Here is a 23,821-nt window from a genome sequence, read left to right on the forward strand (position 1 = left end):
ACTCCTGACTGCTGGACGTATTTGCTCTAGCCCGATTGCCGGAATTTTACGATTTCCTGACTTCTTCTGGGCAGGGTGTCTACTAAAACAAGCTAGCCAAAAATCAGTACTCTTTCAGTTCTTTTTCAGTACATTCCCACGAAATTCAGTCCTCAGCAGAGACATTCAGTACTTTTTCAGTACCTTCAATCGACGAAATCCGATTTCTCGCTCAAATTGCGACAAAAATGACAAAAAAAATATAAAAAAATCCGGACCTTCTTGCGGAGTTTATGCGCCTTTTCAGTACTTCCGGACCACCCTTAAAAAGTCGGTACTATTTCCGGACTTGTAGACACCCTGTAGCGTTTGCACAAAACTTCCACTATCATTTTTTAAAAAGCAGACAAAATTACGCTGATTTTAGCTAGACTTCGGGCAAAAATTCCCCTTCTAAAGATTCAAAAAATGGATAGGACACTCGGAAAGGCAAACAAAACTTAGCCTCACAGAGAGAATAATTTTCATAGATACAACATGATGAAAGTGAGCTACGATAAAGCATTCCTACCATTGTCACGATCAAGTGATGTAATAAGAGGGAGTTGCGGGCGAAAAACTAAAGAATCATGAGTGTTTTGCCGTGGGAACGTTAGGGTTAGGATAGGCTTTGTCAGTTCTGTGAGGAAAAGCAAGCGAGGAGACAATTATGCCACAGGAAAGGATGTAGGCGTAGACTTCTCTCACCTGTTACCTCGGTCATTTTTTTTCTAATTCTCTCATTCAGAGCTGGATTCAAATGCGAAATTTAATTTTTTGGTAAAGATAGGGGTGCGGGAAGGGGGCGATTGGATTTTCCTCTAGATTTCTCGGGAGAAGTTATGAACATTTCACCGCCGATTCGGCCATCTATGAGGCAAAGTCAACATGCACCGCAAAATGTTGGAACCGGTATGAGCTGTATTGAAACGTTACGAGTTAACATTCCCGGTTCTTATCGAGCGGTTCCCGCTGAGTTCTCTGCTTTTCCCAGGAGATACTCCAGTCTCTCCCTGCGTTTACCCGGCATTAGGGGATCCAGCAAATCGGCAACATTGTTTTTTCCCCTATTCAAACCTGTGGAAATGTATCGATTCTCGAAGGGGCTAAGTGCTCCGACAAGAATCGATTATTTAACATGGGTTTAAATGGAGGAAAATATCAGGGTTGCCACAGAATTTGGAAAAAAAAATTCCCTGACATTTCCTTGATTCCTCTGACACATTTCGGTGTAAGTCCCTGACGATTGAACAACTGCCAGATCGTTAAAAAGACATACTTAAAAATAGTTTATAGGTAAAATTTATTGTCCGAAACGTCAAACCCACTTGAGAGAGCAAGTGAAGGTGATTTGACGGATTACATCTGAAATTTTCGTCATTTTCCCTGACAATGGGCTTGTTGCATGCAAGAGATACAGCCGTGCGAATAGACTTTTTAGAGGTTAAATGACACGAAAATTACGATGGTCACATTAAAAAAGTCAGAAATACACTCCTAACTGTGCAATTTGCGTTGTTAGGAACGCGCTTTTTCAAATTTCCCGCGTCTGGGGGCAGTTTTCTTACGGAAACAATTAACGGCAACTCGCGGCTATTTCCGGTCAACTAAAACTGACAACATAACCTAAAAATCGGAGCTCGTGACATCGTGAAATGAAATGTAGAAGGATTGCGTTGGATATTTAAAAGTTGATCGATTTGGTTACCGCATAAAGCGTATATGGACCACTATAAGAGATCACGTTGGGTTTGTAAACAAACTGAAGGAAAAAAATAACGACAACGACTCGGCATCTTCCGGAAATCTTCGAGCCCGCCGTTTGCTCGTTTCCGGTGATTAGAAAACTGCCCCCAGACGCGGGAAATTTGAAAAAGCGCGTTCCTAACAACGCAAATTGCGCAGTAAGGAGTGTATTTCAGACTTTTTTAATGTGACCATCGTAATTTTCGTATCATTTAACCTCTAAAAAGTTTATTCGCGCGGCTGTATCTCTTGTATGCAACAGGCCCATTCCAGGTTTTTTCTGACCTTTCAAAATTCCCTGGCATTTCCTGGTACTCCCAGACTGAGGCAACCCTGGGTATCCGGTGTTGCCAAAATGCCGGATCTGCCTCTGTTGACTTGAGAAAGCAACCCCACTTCAGAAAGCAAATGAAGGTGATTTGACGATTTATACCTGGAATTTTCGTCATTTTCCCTGATATTTCCAGGTTTTTCCTAACTTATTAAAATTCCCTGATATTTCCCGGTGTACCCTGACTGAGGTAACCCTGGGTAATCCGGCGTTGCCAAAGTGCCGGATCCGCCTCTGTTTCCCGGCGGTTGTTGGGAGCCGGAACCCCGCCTCCACTCTTCAGATGATCTGCTGGGCGAACGGACCAGCGCAACGGATGGCATGCTACGTTCCGCGGGGCGATGGTTGATGATGACGGGGCGGTGGGGGCGGGGGGAGGGTCGTCGGAAACGTCCGCGTCCGACAATTGAATCCGAAAACAAACGAAACGGACGACTGACTCGGGAGCATCGTGTAATTCATTTGTAATTATTACCCGTCATTGAAGTAAACTTGAAAACCGCGAGCGGGGAGCGGGGTCACCCCTTCCTCTCCGCGGCCGCGCGGACCCGGGCCGTTCTGGTCCCGAGTCCTTGATGGTGGTGGTTCTAGTCGTGGGGCCAGGTTGCTGGCTCGTCTTCGCAATTCAAGCTTTCCCCTCGGTTCATACCACACTGGGAAAAAAAACACTGGGTCTGGAGTCCAGACTCTTAAAAACATCGACAAGAAAAAATACTCGTGATTCAAACGGATTTTTGCTTGAATCGAAACGAAATCCGCTTAAATTAAAGAGGCTTGGTTCTTGATTTAAGCTAGATTCAGATTGAATCAAGAGTACTTCTTCTTGTCGATGTTTTTAAGAGTCTGGACTCTAGATACAATGTGTGTGTTTTTTTTTTTTTTTTTTTTTTTTTTTTTTTTCTTTTTTCCAGTGTTTCCCCCATTCTGAATACTTACAGCAAGGGAGTTTGCTTGGTTTTTTGTTTTAATTTTTATTTATTTTTGTAACTTTCTTCTCCTTTTTTCTATTTTTTCAATTTGGGCTCCCACGCAAAGAGCAAAAACAGACTTCCCATTAAAACCATGCACTAAATAAAAAAAAAATATGGTACATTTTGCCATTCTGTGACACAGTGATACGAGTATGGCAATAAACACCCGACTCCATGGTATAGCATTTGCCATTTTATGGTAAATTATGGTAAATATCACCATAGTTCTGGTGAATACTATCATGGTTCTAGTTATTTTCACTGAATACATCACTGTGTAAAAAATCAAGTAGACTAATAGCAGGTGTTACTATACTTTAATTTCAGTGTAAGTTTCAGTTCAAACGTTACATTTTCGCTGATCGATCCTGCGAAGTACTGAAGTTGCCAGCAGTTCTGATGGATTATTCCCGCTTGGGTACAATTCCATGAATTCGTCAAATTTTAAAATTCCATTAATTTGTCAAATTTTTACAGCTCTGCGACCAACCAAGTGTTAGCAAACGTGTGTCAGGGCCGATTTTAGCAAGGTGGCAACTATGGGTATGGTCCATCCAAATGTATGTGAACAACTGACAAGTTATAATGTTATTTTTTTTCTCTCTGTAAACAATTGATAAGTATCGAGTCCAGGCTGTCTGGCCCTACAGTCGATTATTTACAATGAACTTAGATGTTAGAAAAACATAGCAACAATGAAATTCTCAAACCTCGTAACCTACTTTGCAGCAATGCAGACTAACTGCCATACTTCATTTGTCAGTGAAAAACAGTTCAAAGTCGTTTCTTAAAAACGTTAGTGCCCTCTCTAGCCTGGGAGGAAAATACTCTGTGAGAGTTTCAAAGAATGATTCGGACTCGTTAAATATTGAAAAAATTAAGTGAGAGAGGAGCTTGGAAACACTCAATCGAGAAGTGGCGTAAATACAGGGCCCACAATACTTCTGTGCTAAGAAAGAACACCGTATGAACATTCGAGAGTTGCCAATTTTCCTTCTAAAAAACATGTATTATTGACGACATTCATGCACATTTTACTTTGAGATGTTAAGATATGTTAGATTAAATCGTACATTTTGGAAAAAAATAGTCACAATTTTTCCTGTAAATTTTGTTTTTCTCGAAGGAAATTTGGCAAAGTCAGAAAGCTCATACTGCGTTCTTCCTTGGCACGCCAGAATACGAGAGGGCTCACCGTTCTGAGGGACCCAGTCGCCTGCTAAATATTTAATTTTTTTTTTTTCTGCTATTTGAGTGAATACAACGCAACGTAACGTATCTTGCGTTAACTTAACCATACGATCTGGCTATCTGATCATAAGATGGGACCATGTGGCAACGCGGGGCCGGATGTTAGCTCTCCCGACGCGTCCCGTCTCGACCAGCTGACGAGCGATCTCTCCCGCTTCCATCGGCGTCTTCACGCATTCGTAATTTTTTCGGACCCGGGTCACACGCATCCACGTTGCCTCGACGGGTGCCCGCGGGAGGAAAATCCGGGAAACGTCCAAGCTTTCCGTAACAAACCCGACCAAATCTCCTCCAGGACTTTCTCCATTAGAGATCAACTAGGCAAGTAAAAGAAAATAAAAAAAAACCCCTCCTCACCTAGTACGCTGCGATGGTTTGAGTTCATGACAATTTTCATTGCTGGGCATGAAATAATTTTCCGATGCATTTTCTTTGAAGCTCGCTGGAAAAAAAAAAACACATTGAATCTAGAGTCCAGACTCTGAAAACATCGACAAGAAAATACTCTTGATTCGATCAGATTCAAGCTTAAATCAAGAACCAAGCCTCTTTATTTGAGCGGATTTCCTTTTGATTTAAGCTTAAATCTGATTGAATCAAGAGTCCTTTTCCTTCTCAATGTTTTCAAGAGTCTGGACTCTAGATCCAATGTGTTTTTTTTTTTTTTTTTTCCAGTGCTCCTACGTTATCCTGCTTTTACCGCCCCCGCCCACTCCTGTAATCCTACAATATATCCTAATATAGAGTTTTGAGCTTTCAAATTTTCAAGATTTTCTCAGACTACTCTACTTGACTCGCTCTACTGTGGGCCATACCCTGCTATGAACGCAGCTGCGAGTATCAAATGTCGGCAACACTGTTCCTCTCCTTTGAAATCTATTGTAAATAATCGATTTAAAGCATAAGCGAGCCATCCTGCTCCGGCGGCGATCGAGTATTTCCAACGCATTCAAACGAACAAAACCACTCGGGCACGTTGCCGAACTTCAGGATTCGCCACTCGTGGCGCCGAAATGGCAACATGGCGGGAGTTGATTGCGGATTTCTCTTTCCATCGGAGCGCTGCAGCTCGGGCGGCACGATGGAGCAACTTGCCGATGTTGCCGGACGGGTCCAAGAAAACATTCCCCTCGCCGAGAACGACGCGATCCAGGCACGGCTCCCCGCGGGTTGCGCGGTTTCGACCGGGAGGAACGATTCGCCGAGCGACGAGGCAGCGGACCTACTGGCCCCGAAGGAGACGATCATTATTATCCGCGGGAGATGCGAGGTGCGGGGCGGGGACGAGACAATGGAGGGGATAAAATAAGGTAGGAGCGACAACGCGGAGGCTCGTGCAGAGAACCTCACTTGAACTTGGGAACAAAAGCTCCTCCGACCGGACCACCAGACGTTCGGTTCGCACCAAAGACATAAAGACGGTGCGCTCGTATCTAAAAGCACGGGGAAAAAATGAAGCTAGATTCGGCGCTGCGCGCTTGTGTGAGTGTGTAAATGAGCGCGGGAATCCATGGCGGCAAACGGAAATTTGATTTGAACTTGTCCTCTTGATTTTTGCACATTTCTTCTTTGAAACGTATTTTAAATTCCTAAAACGAATATACTAAGAAAGTTCGGTCTGCGTCCTAATATAATACACCTACTTTTGCTCGGTAACAGGCAGTAATCTCAGATAAAGTTACTTTTTCTTCTGCTCATGGTGGTTCTGCAGGTTCAAACAGGCCGTTACAGTTCTAGATCAACGTTACTCTCAAATGAAATTAATCGGTCGACGACGGACTGAAACTAACCTAAAGTTAAAAAAATATGAGTGTGTACCTGAATTTGGGCAAAAATCAACCTAAAATACTTTGTTTCCGCAATTTTATTTATTAGTTCCCGCCCTACATTTGAATTCAAACTTGTCCCGATTTCGCCGCCAATCCTCTAGCCAATAGTAGAGGTGATTGAAAAGAAGCTCTAGAAGCTTCATTTTTTGCTTTTAGTGCTCCGTCTTTATGTCTTTGGTTCGCACGTAGTTCGCCCGGGCCCGGACGGTCCTCGACGTCGCGCCGCGTTTCGGCGGCGGCGGCTACGCCCAGCGAGATAAATCGCGGGACCAGGCGCGGCCTCCCACGAAACGTAGCTTGCCCTGAGTAGGGTTCACGACGCGACAGCTGCTTAAGTTCTCGATTCAGTAGCGGATCCAGAGACAGGCTGAAAGAGGCTTTGGAGATATTCGAGAAATAATTCGCGATTTTACCAACCGAAAAAATAAAACATAACATCAAGTCAAAGTTCTGATTAAAGGACCACGCACACTCCTTTTGGGATTCTGCACCACTATAATTTCCGCTTTTTTTTACTGCATTACTTAAATTCGTTTTTGGATGCTGATAGAAAGTTGGCGCAATGATGGCTTTTGATCAAGATCCAAAAACGAACTACATCGAACGTTAATGCAATGAGGAAATCGGGTATCGTTCGTAGTGCACAATCCAGTAACGTGTGTGCGGGGTCCTTTGTGCTCTTGCATTACGATTTTATCATTGAGAAGTCATTAATTAAAGAATAACGCGTGTTTAACACGCGAAATGTCGATTGCAAGACACACATAGACGCATTTCACAACCATGTTGCGCATACGAAAAGTTTTTGTGTCTGTTTAGAGAGTAAAATTATATTTTAGCAACAAAATCTGTTTGTATGGAGCGATGTCCGGATGAAAATTTTAAAAATCACGCCCTCCACTCAGATTATACCTAATACATTTTTTTTCTCTCCTTTTTGAACGAAGCAAGCATATTAGGGGGCCCTCCACTTGGATTAAAGTAATTTTTTTTCTCTACTTTGAACAACGCAAGCATATTAGGGGCCCTTCAAGACGTCACGAATCCTGCGTCACTAAGAATGAAATGATCTAGTGAAACATTAAAGCAAGGAATATTGGCGCCACATTAAAGAGAGAGCGCTCGATCTTAAGAGCACAGCGGTAAGAAATATACGAAAATCAGAATATTTTACTCACGTTAATTTCCTTGAGTTAGGAGGAAAAATCAATCTGGTCGATGGTAGGTATAGGAGTTAGCGAAAAAATTGAATTGCTTACCTGTAAACAAACAAAAATGAAACATGCATATTAGACGAATATGAAAATTTCATGTCGCGAAAACAAAGATGAAAATACGAACTACATGAAGTAATTTTAATTGATAGTTATTGAAAATTTTGAGGGTGAGTCGAGTAAGGCTTCAAGTTTGGAAGTTTTTGCAGTTACCAGAATGATTCTGGATTTATGTGGGCAAACGTTAAAATCTTAGTTGCGCGACAGAATTAGATCAGTTAGCTCATCTTAAAAAACGGTTATTGACTTCACTGGTCATGAAACTGATCATCCAAGTCGGTTCTCTCGTGCCTTTTTTTCAAAACAAAAAATACCAAACCTTTTACGCCGAAATATCCCCTCTGTCCCATGACATTAAGAACATAATTCGAATTAAAAAGGAGTTTGTAAATACCTATTAACCGAGCTAAATAAGCAGCTGTGTGCAAAAAGCAATTACATGACGTGGACACAAGACGGAGAAAAATAGGTTTTAAAGCACCTAAAAATACCATGATTGACGTTACGCCTAACATGATTTCACAAAATTCCTTTCAGCTTTGATGGCTACTGCACTGCATGCTCTTTGTTTTCCTCATCACATATGCACAATCAATGTGCTAAGCTTGAGAAAAAATACCGCAAAACCGATCCTGTCCATGAGAAATTAACAAAGCATCTAAAATTAATTGATTTCTTTAATTCCTGATGTCTTCAAAAGATTCCCTGATCGAATCGTACAATTCCCTATCTCTTTCGTCCGCATTCCAGCGGGAAAACCCGAAATAACCATCGAAAATGTTCTTCTACCTAAATCCTCGAAAGCAAATTCGTCCAGCGGGCTGATTATGGAAATTAATAGACAAGGCAATAGACAAAGAAAACATAAGGAGTAAGGAGCAATTCTATTGGTTGCAGTGTGTGACTCCAATAAACTAAGGGAGAAAATGATGGACTTACTACGGGGTTGCCGTTTGCCTATTATCAACCTCCTTTGTCTATTGCAACCACCCACTGCCACCAACAGGATCCCTCCATTTTCCTTTTGTTCATTTGTCTACAGCTGTGTCTACCAAATTCAATAATCGGCCCGCACACCGCCATCATAAAAAATGTTTGGGGCGAAAAAGAGCAAAATTAAGCGGTTCGTAAATAACCAATGCCTTGACTTTCTCCGCCATTTTTTTTTTTTTTTTGGTTCCGCGCTGAAACCCCGGAGTCCCCGTGATAAATGAACGATTTGGCAACGGCGGAACGGACAACTCGGCGAGTAACGGGCCGTGGTCGCGCGACCGGGCCCGAGGAGCGCAACAACGTGGCCGGTCGACCGTGTTGCCGCTTCGTGCGAGAAACCCGACGGATTCGGGCGGAAAAACGCCGGTTTTCCGGTTCGAGGCGGCAATGGTGTCCGAAGACAGGCTCATGCCTCCCGAGGCCTGCCTCTCGAGCGGGCTCCACCTGCCCGGAATATGCGGTCAATATTTGGCTAAAAAGCGTTGCCACTCGCTCGGAAACTCTCGAATTGAGCAGTGGAAATTCAAAATACCCCAAGCAAACGAGTGTTGTTGAACAAAAGGTGGTCACAGGGTTGCCACAGAATTTTGAAAATGAAATTCCCTGACACATTTTGGTGAAATTTCCTGACAATAGAGGATGTGATAGATTGTTGAGAAGACGCGATAGAAAATAGTTTTCTGGCATTTGTTGTTCGAAACCTCAAACCCATTCTAGAAAGCAAGTTAAGTTGACTTGACAAATTTTGACACATTTTGGTAAAATCCCCTGACAATAGAGGATATGATAGATTGTTAGGAAGACGCGATAGAAAATAGTTTTCTGACAAAATCTGTTTTTCGAAACCTCAAACCCGTTCTAGAAAGCAAGATAAGTTGATTTGACAAATTTTCCCTGACATTTCATGGTTTACCCTGACTTTTTAAAATTGCCTGACATTTCCCGGTATTCCCTGACTGTGCCAACCCTGATAAATATAGTTTTATAATTTCCTGATTTATCCAGATTTTTCGGGCCGATTTCGAACGACACAGGCTGATGAATGACAATTTTAAGACTTTCAAATCCGGCTTAAAGACCTGCTACAGATTTTACCATGCAATACAATAGGTAATAATTAGCTAATAGTCTGATCTAATTTTTACTCTCTAGACTTTCTGGTCATGTTGCTACTTTCCTAGGGCAATTTTTGTCGTATGGTCAGAGATAACGCCAATGAGGGTACATTTCTCAATAAAAACTTCATGAAGCGACGGAATGTACGTTCGATTTGAATAAGGAACAATATTATGCACAATTTCGGACTTACTTATGATGCTTAGGATATTTTTTATTATCTAAGCAAAAACAGTCTACAACAATGGCGGAAAAAAATAATTTCTGCTGAAAAGTGGAAGACGAAGGAAAGAAATCCGCTGCGGGGTTTAAGTTGCAAACAAAACATTAGGCCAAATTATAAGATATTATTCATAGTTTCTTTACCGAAACATAATTTTAGAAACCTAGATTTTCCCCATCGTAAGACAGTTTACAATGACAATAAAATACGGAGAAAATCCACATTTTCCAATTTTTAAACGAACCGGAACTCGTATCCTGTAAACATCGTCTCTAAAAGAGGACTAGGACTTGATCAGAATGATGATTCCAAAAAAAAGAGAAGAGAAATGACACGACCCCACCATCCAATTCGAGATGCAGCAGAAAACCTCCGAACCCATTACAATAGGCTAAAACTCATCTTTTCCAGAATTGTGCTGACTTTACAAGACTTTCCAAAACTCCGCTTCGGAGTTGGAATGGAAAGCAGTTCGGAATATACCCTTGGAACTAACGAATTTTCACGAAAATCAATTTAGGTTTCGAAAACACAGAGGTTGAAAACAACCCAGGGCTGCAAATTCAACAGACCTCATGGTCTTCGGATTGCAGATAACGTGAGGCAATTTTTAAGGAACCAAGATATTTTTTGTGGGGTCACCACCTTTTTTTTTTCTACCGTAATTTCTCCCTGGTTTGTGGGCTTTCTCGCTCTATTCCCATTGCTATGATGTATTGCATTCGTCAATTATGGCTTTTGGGTTGTCGAGCGCTGTTTCCTTTAAGTTTTCTACTGTAGCCACCCTGTATTTCCTGACTTGCCAAGCACGCTGATAAAACAAAACAAAGATGTAGAAGGAGAAATAAGGCGAGCGTGCCATTATTGCAACGAATTATTTCTAGAGCTGATTCAATGGAGGTCAGCGGACAGGCTAGAAGTGGTTGAACCTGCGACCGTTTCAGCAGGGTCGACGTGTACTCCGACACCGGCGTTACGACATACACGAATCCTAGTACAAAGAACGTCGACGATCGTAGTGTTACGATGACGACCAGAACAACAAGAGCCGCACCGAGACGGTCGCCGAGTTGCCTAAACACTCGCGAAAATTCGCAAATTCTCATCAGGTAATGAAACGCGCACCGGGTTCAGGGTACCTTTCACCATCAGGACTTTCAAAAACTTGTCACTGATAAAGCCCCTGAGAGGCACAGGAAACGACAGAAAAATCTACAGTTAAAATGGAGGAACGATAATGAATTTAAAATTACAAAATCTGAAAGGCAGGTGAGTACAAAAAATTTACGCGATTTGAACTAGGAGCAGTAGATTAGAAGGCTGAAGGGCTTTAAAAAAACTTACTGTGTAAATTGAGAAGTTTTCATGACTATTATTTGAGAAAAGGGGGCACTGGAAAAAAGAAAAAAAAAAAAAAAAAAAAAAAAAAAACATTGGATCTAGAGTCCAGACTCTTGAAAACATTGACAAGAAAAAAAGCTCTTGATTCAATCAGATTTAAGCTTAAATCCGATTGAATCAAGAGTATTTTTTGTTTGTCGATGTTCTCAAGAGTCTGGACTCTAGATCCAATGTGTTTTTTTCCAGTGGAATATTACTTGATGACACTGAGGATAGAAAATTGTAGCATTTTACGTAGGGTTTGAGGAAACTTTGGAAACGAAAGTGGGGGATAAAACATTGAATGGCGCTGTTTTGAGGGACCAAAACTGTCCACCGCGATACTTTATGTGTCGGGCAAAATACAAGGATAACTTGATATGGGGGAACCCTTATTGGAAGTTTCCGCACCCCTGAGCTAAACTGAAGATGCTGAAGGAAACAAAGTAAAAAAAATTCCGAGGATGAAGATCAATATTTTAACATGGTGGACATGAAATGCGACAAGAAATCTGCCCCGATTGAAACTAGAATAGCGTGCATTTCGACTTTCACCGTCATTACGCGACGAGTGAAGAAGGCAATTAGACGGATTTTACCCGAATCTCCCTGACTCCCTTACATAATCGAATCTTATAGATTATAGACATGATCTACAATGAATAATCAGATAACTAAAGATTACAATCCTCTTTGAAATGATGAGAGAATATTTTTAACGTCCAGAGGGAAATTGATAGGATGTTTCAGAAGAGTGTGTACTTTAATTTACGCCGTTCAAAAGTAGAACATTAGTGAAAATCAGGCAACGTTGAATGCAAATAAGGCTGATTGGGGTTACAGCTGATGCTCCGATGAGGAATGCGTTCTTCTAAAGACGTTCTGTTCGACCAACTGCATGCAGGGTTGCAAGTTCAGTTGAATTTCAGAATGCCTTCGCTGCATAGGTCAAAGTTACCTAACTTCACTCCGACTTTCAGAGAAGAAAAGTCGCTTTGCGGGCACGTTCGTGACCCTTAGGGAAATGAGGGGGGAAACAAAAACACGGATATGAAAACTCACGGTTTGACGACTGATTTTCCAGAGCCCAACCTCGACATATTTAAGTAAAATTCACCGTTTTATCTACGTTACTAGATTTTTCAAAAACTTCCCATCCAGCTGTCCCTTCACCCGAAAGCAGGTCTATTTTAGGATCTTCAAAAAATCCATGAGCTGCGGCTGCAATAATTAGACACCGAGACAAGGCTGACTGAGTGCTAGCACTCATCGCCGCAGCATGCATACGCATTCTCTATGGCGTGCAAAATCAAAAGAAAGCTGAACACGAAAGAGGGGAAAAACGCATAGGATATTTACGAAAACACCGGGAAAAACTGAACCAAACGAGGAGGTGCACCTGTTTTCGGTGAACTTGATTGCAAAAAAAGGAAAGGCCTACAAAAAAAAGTTCCTCATTTTTTTCCCCGTTCGCCAGGTTAAATGCGGACGAACTGCCACGTCATAGCGTTCGTGTTATGAAGGTAGGGCACGTGAAAATCATTCACAGGCAAAAAAAAACGAAAAAAGAAAAAAAAAAGAGGCCACGACAAAAAGTAATCTTCGCCCGACTTTCACTCCAAAAAACTTCAAATGAACTACTGTGAAAATAACTATGATGCTGATCTTGACTATGTTTTTTTGTCTCTAACATTATGAGAGGACTTTCCCCTAGGATAAATTTAGTGTTCGCCTCCATCTACAATGATTCGAAGTGCGGCCATATTTGAAAGAAGATCCGAAATTAAGGTTTTAGAATAATGAGAGCAGTCAATCGAATTGGATGGAAAATGGTTGTTAAATAATATTTGTAAAGATCAAAACATATTAAAACAGTTACTTGATATTATGCAAAGTTGGGCATCGGATTGAAAATGAAATTCAGTTAACGTTAGAGCCAGCTTAGAAATAGTCGTTGCCGAGACATACTTTGAAATAGCAAAGATTGCTGTCTTCTTGTCTTGAAATCCATATATTTTTTGTACAGCTAAAATAACTATACAGAGATTATTACTAACACTGGATTTATGAGTTACTGCGTCCTTTAGAGGCGAGCACTAGGGTAAGTATTTCGAGGTATTCGAGTATTTTCTCGTCATCACAAATTCACGAAGAATGCGTTAGATTTGTTGAAAAATTCCAAACTCAATTGAGGAAGGAGAAATTCATGTTCCGAGCAGCTGCCAAAATCATTTTACGTCAAATCGGTTATTAAAAGCAAATCTTTCATTAGAAACAGAAGTCATGGTGAATTTTACAGATTTTTCCACCCTGATCCAAAACCCACTACTAGCTAGGTGACGAAGAAAAAGCCAGCGCACCGGGAAAATATTGCATGATAAAGAGCATTGAAATCGTTTATCGAAAAATTCGGTACAAGTAAGTAGGCAAATTATAACTTTTTAGCGAGCGAAAACTTCAGATTCACCACTTCATGGTATCTAAGTACTGAGCTCGTCTAGAAATTATGTGTTTCAGTTATAATAAATTTGAAAATTAGAATGGACTTAATGGAATAGATATGCCTACATAATAGGGAACACATGAAATTGGTGAGTTAACTATGTACGAAATCGGATATAATACCTAAGAAGGTTCTAAAATCTGAGATTTAAAATTAAAAATTCATTTTTACGGATTATTTCCTTGGGTGAATGTCGCAATTCCATAGTGATCGGGGCCCGCTGTTATGCGATTTAGTAGTAAGTAGGGAAATTGATAGGAAGGCTCAAGATTAAACAGACAAAATAGCGAATGGATCTGGGACCGGTTGACAGGACGCAATCAATTCCATTTGAAGTAACGTTGGATATTATTGATGAAAGGTACCGGATATTAAGCTTCTACCTAATTTCGACTCCTATAAAAACATCAGTACAGAATCAACCGTTACTCGAGTGGTTTCGACGCAGTCTTTTGGGCATAGAGAAAATTCGCGTTTCGAACCTCCCTTTGGAGAAAATTATTCGCTATCAATCAATTAGGTGATTTATATTATATAGGTGATTTTTGAAAATAAACATGCATAAAAGACAATCAGTACCTCCTATTTACTAAAACCGAACAGAGTGAAGAGTTTGATTTATCCTATCTCGAAGTATGCAGGCGGGCGAATCAACCTTTAAAACGAAGTATACAGTTCGTGTGCGTCAAACTCCATTTAATAATTAATTTGAAAGCCCCATTTCTCGGAAATTGATTCGAGAACCAAGTAGGTACCTTTCCGTCAAATTCGATCGAAATTATCTAAAACCAAAAATAGGTACGACCAGAGAGGACGGGAAAAGGGGGGGGGGGGTAAACCTTCAGGGAAAACCCATTGGGAGAAAGCATCTAGCATGGTTTCTAAACTTGTACAGGGTGTCTAGTATTTATTAATTTCGAAAAATCCTGATATTTTCCTGATTTTTTCACTTTGAAAATTCCTGATATTTTTCTGATTTTTCTCGACTCCTGGCACGGTAGGCAAAAAGCAGTAAGACTTACTCCGCTGAGGAGATTCGCGTAAGTAAAATTCCTGATAAAACGTCCGATTTTCCTGTTTTTTTCCTGATCGGCCAAAATGCCGGATGTTTTCCGGTTTTCCCTGATGCTAGACACACTGTTGTACTTCACATAAGCCGCGTATTTTGGGGGTGCGCGGGCTCGGGGTTCAAATATGAGTACCACTGAGAAAGAGGCACATCATATGCAAGCAAATGTGATGAAACACGCCGAATCTCGTTGGCCAGAAGAAGAATAAAATTACTGGCGACAGTGGTTCAATATCTCCGATTAGGCCGACATTTTGCTCATTCGGCGTTCCTTGCCGAGGCTTTCACATGACACCGTGCGATGCGAGCTCATCAAAATTTACAATGGCGAGCGCATAAAAGGAAAATCCCGTGGAGTTTCCGTCACGGCTGTAGACGGCAGAATCGCCCCCCATAAAAAAAGGATTTCTCAATCCGTCTCACAGAGGACATAGAGAGGATCTAAGAAAATGCTTTACTTTTGTCGGAATTGCTGGCGAGTGTCTGACGAAACAAAAAAAAAAACCAAAGCCTGCGAAAACTTGCACTTTTAAATTTTTAAACGAAAAAAACTGATGAAGGGGTGGTTCCAATACTTTCAAGTTGCGCACGCAATGAGCCAATGACCGAGAACGGACCCGAGTTAAACCCGTAACTTTTGAATCGCTTTTGCAAAAAGGTTTTAACAAAAGTTTCTTTGCTTGTGAACTTCCCAACATTCCTCGTTATTTTTGAAGCAGGATTCTTATCGATAATTTTTCAGCAATTATAGGTATGGAAAAATTGAGCTGAAGGAATCTTACATTGTCTGGTTATACCTAGTCAGAGTGTTAAGAAACCTAGTGGTGACTTCATAAGGATGCAGAAATTCATTAAGATTCTTTAAAAGTAAACTTCATTGCTCTTACGACCAAAAGAGAATTATGAGACTGAACTATGAGCTGTTGGGTAAAATTTTGTAATCTTAACGCATGTTCGTTGCCTTCTCTCCTGATATGAAATTTGCTTGTCGATTGCCGTCTAAAAACATTTCTGTCCCACAACATTTAGATTTTAATGGATCAAAGGAAACAATCTACAAGTATCAAGTACAGCATGAATCAATTCTTTCAACATTCTTCAAATTTTCCTATCAATTCGTTATACCGGGGGAAATATTTAAGAAACCATTTCTTAAAGTTATAGAACCTGATATGACATTTGCTCCAAACCAAATTGATCAGCTCTCTGTGCTTTGTTAAACTCTTTGCTATCGACTCATAGGTCAACTTCTTTAGATTACAAGTTTTCCGCAAAGCCATCACATCCACACAATTTTATGATAAAGATTCTTCTATTATCATGGGTCAAATTCATGGGAGCTGATCATCTAAGCAGCATACATACATGGTAAAATAATGTCTTGAACCACGATAGATTCTCAACTCCAAACCAAAGTTTTAGGAGTCACTTTTTCAAGCGGCAAGCCTCCATACTTATCATGTACGTCATAGGAGGAATTTATGGTTGTGCAGACAGGAAATTCATTGACAGAAATAAGGCAGTAGAAATCACGGCTGTGCCAATTTTGTAGGCATCACATTTGATTAGTAAAATTCATTTATAGGTTTACTTTGCAAGGGGCACCAGGAATAATCTCAAAGACGCCATCACTGCGCAAGCAGCCTTCGCTTTTTGACAGCATTTGTGTAAAATCGCCGTGAAATAACTATTCAACCACGGGTGTAGGCATATTGCCGCTAGCTGGGTTGAAGGCGCGTCTTAAGAGGATGATTGAACCCTGCTATCCTGGCTGGGGTGATGCCGAAAGCACAGCAAAACTGGAATTGCGCTTGATGATACTAATTTTTACTATCAATAGACACTCAGGCATTACGCAACTTCCTAAGCATATTGATGAAGTTTAAGTAATTACTTTCCAGAAGTTTATTAGGTATCTTATTTTCAAAGGGGGCATAACAGGTGCACGCTTACCTTACTTAACTGGACAAAAATAAAAATGCAGCATAAATAAATGTTATTACCTGTGAAGGGCTGTAGTCCTTTGTGCGTAAGCCATTTGAGATTGCGAGGGCATGCCTGTATGGGCAACCGTCTCCATATGACGGGGCAGCCACGTCTAATCTTTCGCGTCAGCACTGGCCGCACACACTTTGTGTTGTCCGGCCATTACAAAAATCACTATCACAGCAATACACCGCACATTTTATTGCACTCACACTCCGGAGAAAAAATTTGGGAAAATAATTAAAATTTAATGAACGGAACAGAAAACAAGAAGAGAATGAATGTGCAAGAAGCACTTACATTTTTAAATCTTTTAAACCATGAAATGGAAAACGAAAACTTCAATTAAGAAGAACTAGCACAAAAAAAGCACTGCTAGTTCTTAAGCACACAATAAACAATTCTGTATCAGGATTACATCAGCAAAGGATGACAGATATGAATCCTCCTGTAGTATTACTTCATGTTGAAAACCAGTAATCTAGTATTTCCGCAAGGTTACTCCTCCAAGAGAGCACCGATTCAGCTGAATCTCACAGATTCATTATCTGAAACAAAAATATTCATGCAATTAATTAATGTCTTTCTCAGGAAATTCTGCGCAAAAGGTAGAGCTTGTTCATTGTATGCTGAGATCAAAGTCAAAGCTTTCCTGTAGCAACATTAATCAATGATACCATCTTAATGAATGTAATAACTTGTTGAGGGGTGCTGATTCACTGCTAAACGGAGATGGACTTTTGTCTAATCATACGATGAACTAACTCTGATAAGAAACAAACTAGTGAAACTAACTTAGAAATTGATTAAATTGTATCAGACACAAGAGTACAGTCATTTTCATACATCTGGACAGCAACCAACCTAAAAATACAAATCTCTCTGTTAATTTGGTTTTTCCGATGTATACAACCGCTGTACAAAAGAATTCTTATTTTCTAATAAGTACTTAAATGATTGCCTAAACGAAAACAGAATGAGACGGACATACTTTAAAGTCAGCTCTCCAGCCCTCTTCACACAACCAAATCACCCACCAGCAAAATTAATTACGAATCACTTCAAAAATGTAAAAATGATTACAATGGTTAGAATATACCTCGAGCTATAATTTTTTCAGTAGCTTTAAGGAGACAATAAAGGAGAGGAAAAAACATATGAATACTGCTAATGACACTTTCAGCCAAATGGCAGCAAACTGCAAGACTGACAAAGAGAGGAGCAGTCTTTCCTGAGACTGAGCAGACAAATTAAAAGTAGATTGACCCAATTAGAAATTCAGAAAGTGAAAATTTGAAGAAAATTGGCACCCCTCGAGGGCTTACTAATACTCAACAACAATTGCTTTAAAGAAAATTTTCTCATTACTTTCTTCATGAAAGCTTGAAGGCTCAAAATTAGATTCCGACTTCATAAAATTAAAAGGAAGGGGCAAAAAAAAAAAAACGGTAGAAAATCCCGTAAAACATCAGAATGGCTGCGCAGTACGCTCAGGTCTATTCAATTACTATGCAATCTTCAGTATTACGAAGATTCCGATTCCTCAGTACTTTTTTCCCGATAGTTGGCCCACCCATACCTCTTCGAAAACCAGCGAATTTCGTGGATACCTCGCGGGGTTTCCTGAGGCAAATTAGAGCTCCGCTTAAAAATAATTTTAGTTTTCTCCTCCACGAATTTCAAGACGTTTGTTAGGACGAGGCGACATCTTTGCAAATATGACATGAAACAATAGAAAGAAAGAAAGAAAAGTCATTTTTCAGTTTTACATTTACTTAGTGCGTGAACTTCCGAAAGTTCACCAGGGAATTCGACTGCAGGTAGTGCCGAACACGTTGCGATCCTAAAATTCAGCGTTTCGCGTGAATTAACTTGTTTCATTTAAACAGAAAAAAAGAGAAAAAAATGGCTTCCCTTCTTTCACATTTAGATTGACTCCGACAATCGCTGACTCATTTACGCTTAAAAACGCGGACAAACCGGATTTCCCCGACTCGCTGCTTTTCTGCCGATGGGTCGGAAAAATCAATCCGATTCCCTCAACTCTCAAAAATCTCATTCCATTGAAAACTAAGAACTCATACGGAGAGAACTTTACCGTGGGCTTCCATCAGCGATCGTGCACGATAGAAAATTACACTGGGAACAAATGATTGCATAACGCCACCTTGGTTTATGGAACACAACGGAAATTGAGAACCAACAAAAAAAAAAAAAAATTCACTGGGGTGAGATTAGCGCTGCCACGACCACAAGCGCGAGCGGCGGACTTGGACTGGCGTGGGCAGAATACGAAAACAAGACATCACGAGTGTTTTTACCAGGGAGAGAAAACTACCTGGCATCTGAAAATGCACTTGCCGTATCGCGTGCTCTTCAACTCGGGGCGGAAACGAATCAGAAAAAGCATTGCTAGATATTTCGATAAAATATCTGATTAGTTCCTTGTCGAAAGGAATATTAGAAACGTCAAAAGAAAATTGAGAAAACTGCAAAATTTCAAGTCTCAAGTTACTCCCCCTGAACCACCCCCAAAAAGTACCGGAAAAAAAAGGAAAAAACCGAATTTTATAATATTTGATGAACGAACCAAGAGCGTAACTATAAAAATAAAACAGCTTAATTCTAATATTTTACTATGCCGATTAAATATTGATCTAGCCTTCATTTAATATTGGGAATTTAACTTGAATTTTACACAATGATTTTGAACGAATTCTTTGAGTTGTATTCTTGCTTGATTTTCATCTTCAACGACAGAGATAAACTGCTTTCTAATATTTTATCCAACAATACTGAAAATGAAGATAGATTTAAAAATATGTACTTAAAAAGATTGATAAGAAGCACACACATTTATTTCACATGCTTCCACAAATTGATATTATAATTATTTATATTTTATTGTATATTGTATTCATGTTTTGAAGAGTCCTAATTATTTATTTATTTGTCTTCCTCTTTCTTACTTTCCTTTTTTCCTTCTCTAAGACAACACACAACACTCTATTCTAGGGATTTGAGAGAGGGAGCACCAGAATTTAACCACCCAGATTAAAATTAACTATACTAAACTGAATTTTGTATTTGATTTTTGTAAATATAAAATGCATTTGTCCTGCCGAACGAGCTGTGCTCAATGGCACAACTTAAAGTCACTTTATTATCACTATTAATATTTTGTAAAAACTTTTTCTTTTAAAATCAATAAATTAATAGATTTAGTTATATTTGTTTTTGTTTTTTTACAGTAAACTCCATTCGGCAAAAAAAAAAAAATGTGTGAAGATTGAATTATACCTATTTCTTTAATTATTAACTTATAACTTCTAAGCTTGCAAGGAAAAGCTCTTGTTCACCAAAAGCAATCTATACTGAGATAAAAGAGGAGATACAGGCTCCAGAAAACTAAGTAATTACTGAAAAATATGTGAGATAGGTATCATAATTTTTCGACCAGAACATGAAACCTACGCAAACAGATAATAAATAGTTTTCACAATTCCATGATGATGGTTTCTTTGATTTTCAGTGATGTACTTAATAATTTAACTGAATTCAGTGCTTTTTCACTTCATTAGGTTCTTTAAATTTAGGGAGGGAGATTACTATGAAAATCTTGGTCATCTCCAGTTAGCGAACAGTTGACATATGAATTCACATGGCACCCTTGAGCCATCTCCTTATGCACAAGATTTGACTTTGGCCTCATCTTAAGATGACCTCTAGCAGAAATGTAACATTCAGTTAGTAATTTGTCCTTTGCAAAGGGATCCGTATACCTATTTCGGATTTTCATTTGATACCTTAGCCTGACTTCCTTGCTGCCTACTCTAGGATACTGTTCTTACATGGCCTAATATAAATCATTTGTACGTATCTGTTCATTTGTATGACTTGTGCGATCCCTTGTAGGAAGTTTATGTACCAACTTTAAAATAAATAAAAATGAATAAATAAATAATTTTACAATTTATCACGGAGGTCAAACATTATTCAAATACCTAAATGAGGACTTCATGGTCATTTCAACTTTGCCATGGTGAGTTCGGCTCAAGTCCTTTGCCCAAATGAAGATCGAACGGGCATGTGTTCAGTAATCGTGAATATTTTAAATGCATTAAAATATATCTGCCAATTAAACTATTTCTGTTTGAGGAACTTCTATAACTCCTTCAGAGCAAGGGCCAGTACGCATGGGACAAGATATGAAATGCAAGTTGTGTATCAAAATTTACCTAAATAATTCCTTCATAATGTGAGCAAGGCTACCTCAACATTTTTGGATCCTGAATTTAGATTCAAACGCAGAAATTGAAATTTGAATCGTTAGGAATTTGTCGATTACCTACAAAACTTGACTTGATAATTAAAACATTTTGGGAGATCATTGACTATGTTAAAATTGATTAGAAAAAACAATTGATTAAAACGCTGGGAAAACTATTAATACGAATTGAGCACAGTCTTTGCTTAAGCATCGGTAGAAGGGAATTGGACGATCCATTGAGCCACAGCGCTTAAAATTGTCTTCTTTATTTCCTGTTTTCCTACACAAGGAAAGTTGAGTAATGAAAATTCTAAAGTTGCAAACACTATCGTTTGCAACAGCAGGGGCTTTGGAGTCCTTGGAAGGAAAGTAATTTCCGTGAAATGTAGAGAGCCTATTACTATCGCTCAAGGAGGTCCTGCAGCGCTCAGGACAGACATTTCAAATGATATTAATATTGGTATCAGTTCTGAATATGAGGATCTACTTCCTAGAAACTAATGACTACGGTGCAGCGCTTCTTTTCAAGGACCTAAACTGAACAATGGGACATTTTAGGGTGCTCAATTATAGGGATCGGATGAACCTGGCTGAGGATCGAACCTCTAGACTTTGAATAACCAAAGGGATGGTTTAAACTTGATTAAGATGCAGTTAATCGTTATGTGTGGTCTGTAATCAAAATTTAACTTTCCAATTCCAATATGCAAGTAGGCCAAAGGTGAGGAGCAAGTAATGCACAGGGAAGTGGGCTGTTGAGTCGCTTCCATTAAGAAGTTTAAGGATGCTCCTCACTAGGAGCATACTTTTGAGGCAAAGATCAAAAGAAACTGGCGATTAAGATTTAAATCAGGGATTTGTTACACAACTGGGCTCTTAAAGGTTTGCCAGACGATTTCACAATAACAATGTAAGATGTTAGGAGTGCTGTGAGTACAAACCAGATGTGTGGTCGAAGATTCCAGACAAGAAAAAACTACGAAATGAAAAGAGAAAATCGTGGCTAGGGTTAAAATCATATGAAAATGCTGAGGTTCAGAGGGCAATCAGACGAAATATTAACTACGAACGGAATGATGGAGAGGTCAGATGATTGAAATTAGACGATTCACACAAAATGGCCTACTTCCGACTGAATCGCGATGAAACTGTGTTAGGCGACGTACGGAATAAAATTAGACCTGAAATAACACTGAAATAACACAGATTCAGTGATTTAACTGAATTTAGCACAAATTAGAAACTCACTTGGGAATAACGGTTTGCACCCGAGAACTTCGCTCTGTTCAAGAAACGAACTGCGAAACTAGGATCCGTCAAACACTGCACTGAACGATTACTACTCGATCTCGGTGACATACACACCAAAATACAAAATTTTAAAGCAAAAACTGTATTTTGAAAAGGGTCTATCGCACGGAAACGGTCAAACTACGAAAATTTTCAATCTCGCTGTTTTTCAACTCGCGAGCACAGAGAATAGGCAACTTCTAAACAGGTTTGAGACGAGTCCATTCTCGAGAGATTTTTAGCTCGAAGGGGAGTCACCTTGCGCAAGGAGGGGTAATGTGAGTGAGAGAGAGAGCGCGCGCCTGGCAGAGAGAAGAGAGGAGACTGTGCCGTCCGGACTGGTGCTGCGCTGCTACAGAATGATTTTAATCGCTGTCACCAGAAACTGGTGAGCCCTGTAGCACTACTGTAAATTACCACTGCAGGGCTCAATGACTAAGAATGAAACAAGCATAGTTGTACTTACCATTTAAATACCAAAATTTTAGTATCCATCCACTCGATAACGTTACTTAGTTGGTTTTACGCCTCAGTTTTTTTTTTTTTTTTTTCGTTTTTCAAAAAGCTTTTAAATATGATTCTAATTTCGAACAAGAAATCCCCTAAATTGGTAACGCTCACATCGTTGGGTGTTAAAATAATCGTACTAAATAATTAACGTTAACTTGTATCTCCAACTGTGCTTCATCCCTTTTCTTCTCATTTCCGGCAAATTCCTCCGCACGGACCACATCTCCAATTTTCCAAGGGGAAAATGTATGGATTCGAAGGGCGTTAGGATGTTTCAGGTCCGTGAAAAACTGAAAAAAAAAACCCTTTTTTTTGGATGATATTCTAAAACGTAGGTTTGTGGGTGCATCAAAACTCGGCTAAACTTTCAATGCAAAAATCAATTTTGAATCCTTTTTGAACACTCACAATGACTCACAATCACATAGTGCTTATCAGAAGATGTGAATACTCAATTGTTTCCAATAACCTTCCGCTTCACGACTGAAGAACAATATTTTTTGGAGTTTTTACCTATTTTCCCTTTTGCCGCATTGAATGTCCCATTGCAATTTCAAGCAATGCATTTCTTTCGTATTTACTGATTATATACTCACGGATAATCAGCGTGTCTCCAGAACCGCTGATCGTGGAGATTTGAATTTTCGTGCTCTGGTGGAGTTTGATGTTTGTACGGCAGCTAAGAAATTTTATTCTTGTGGTCGCAAAACCCGGATAAATCGCAGTTTGAATTTTTCCCGTTCAGTCGGGTGCGAGTATAATAGTGGGATTTTCAAGCAGATTCATGTGTTCGGCAATAGTGCGTGGAAAATGCAGAAACCAAGATGATGCCGTATATCCTCAGTTAATTTTTCCGTTCCTCTCTCGGCAATAGCCAATCAAAAATTGGCTTCAATGCAAAAAAAGGAGCAAGAAAGTAAAAAAATCCTCTTTAACAACATCTTTGATTTTTACTAATCAAGGTACTCCTTGCCTGGACAGAGCACAAGTCGTCACCTTCCGGCCAAAGTATCACGAGCGCCTTGCGACGTAAAAGAATTTCCGCCGCCATTTTAATTTTT

General features: G+C 39.7%; 1 protein-coding gene across 9 annotated transcripts in view; it reads right to left on the reverse strand.

Moving 5' to 3' along the window:
• Smr (nuclear receptor corepressor smrter) overlaps nucleotides 1-22,476 on the reverse strand; it is a 150,623-nt gene extending 128,147 nt beyond the window's left edge. For 6 of the 9 annotated variants that reach the window (XR_011899704.1, XM_019047455.2, XM_019047451.2 and 3 more), the window contains exons 1-2: nucleotides 22,209-22,476; nucleotides 16,708-17,238 (exon numbers count right to left, since the gene is read on the reverse strand). Coding sequence is in view for 6 of the 9 variants with exons in the window: in XM_019047455.2 (XP_018903000.2) it covers nucleotides 16,708-16,784 (77 nt within the window). In the remaining 3 variants the exon portion in view is untranslated. The other 3 variants (XM_019047452.2, XM_019047450.2, XM_072299412.1) reach the window with 3 other exon arrangements.
• Between the last annotated feature and the right edge of the window lie 1,345 nt (nucleotides 22,477-23,821).

Source organism: Bemisia tabaci, chromosome 4 (genome assembly GCF_918797505.1).
Source record: "Bemisia tabaci chromosome 4, PGI_BMITA_v3".
Taxonomy (NCBI): domain Eukaryota; kingdom Metazoa; phylum Arthropoda; class Insecta; order Hemiptera; family Aleyrodidae; genus Bemisia; species Bemisia tabaci.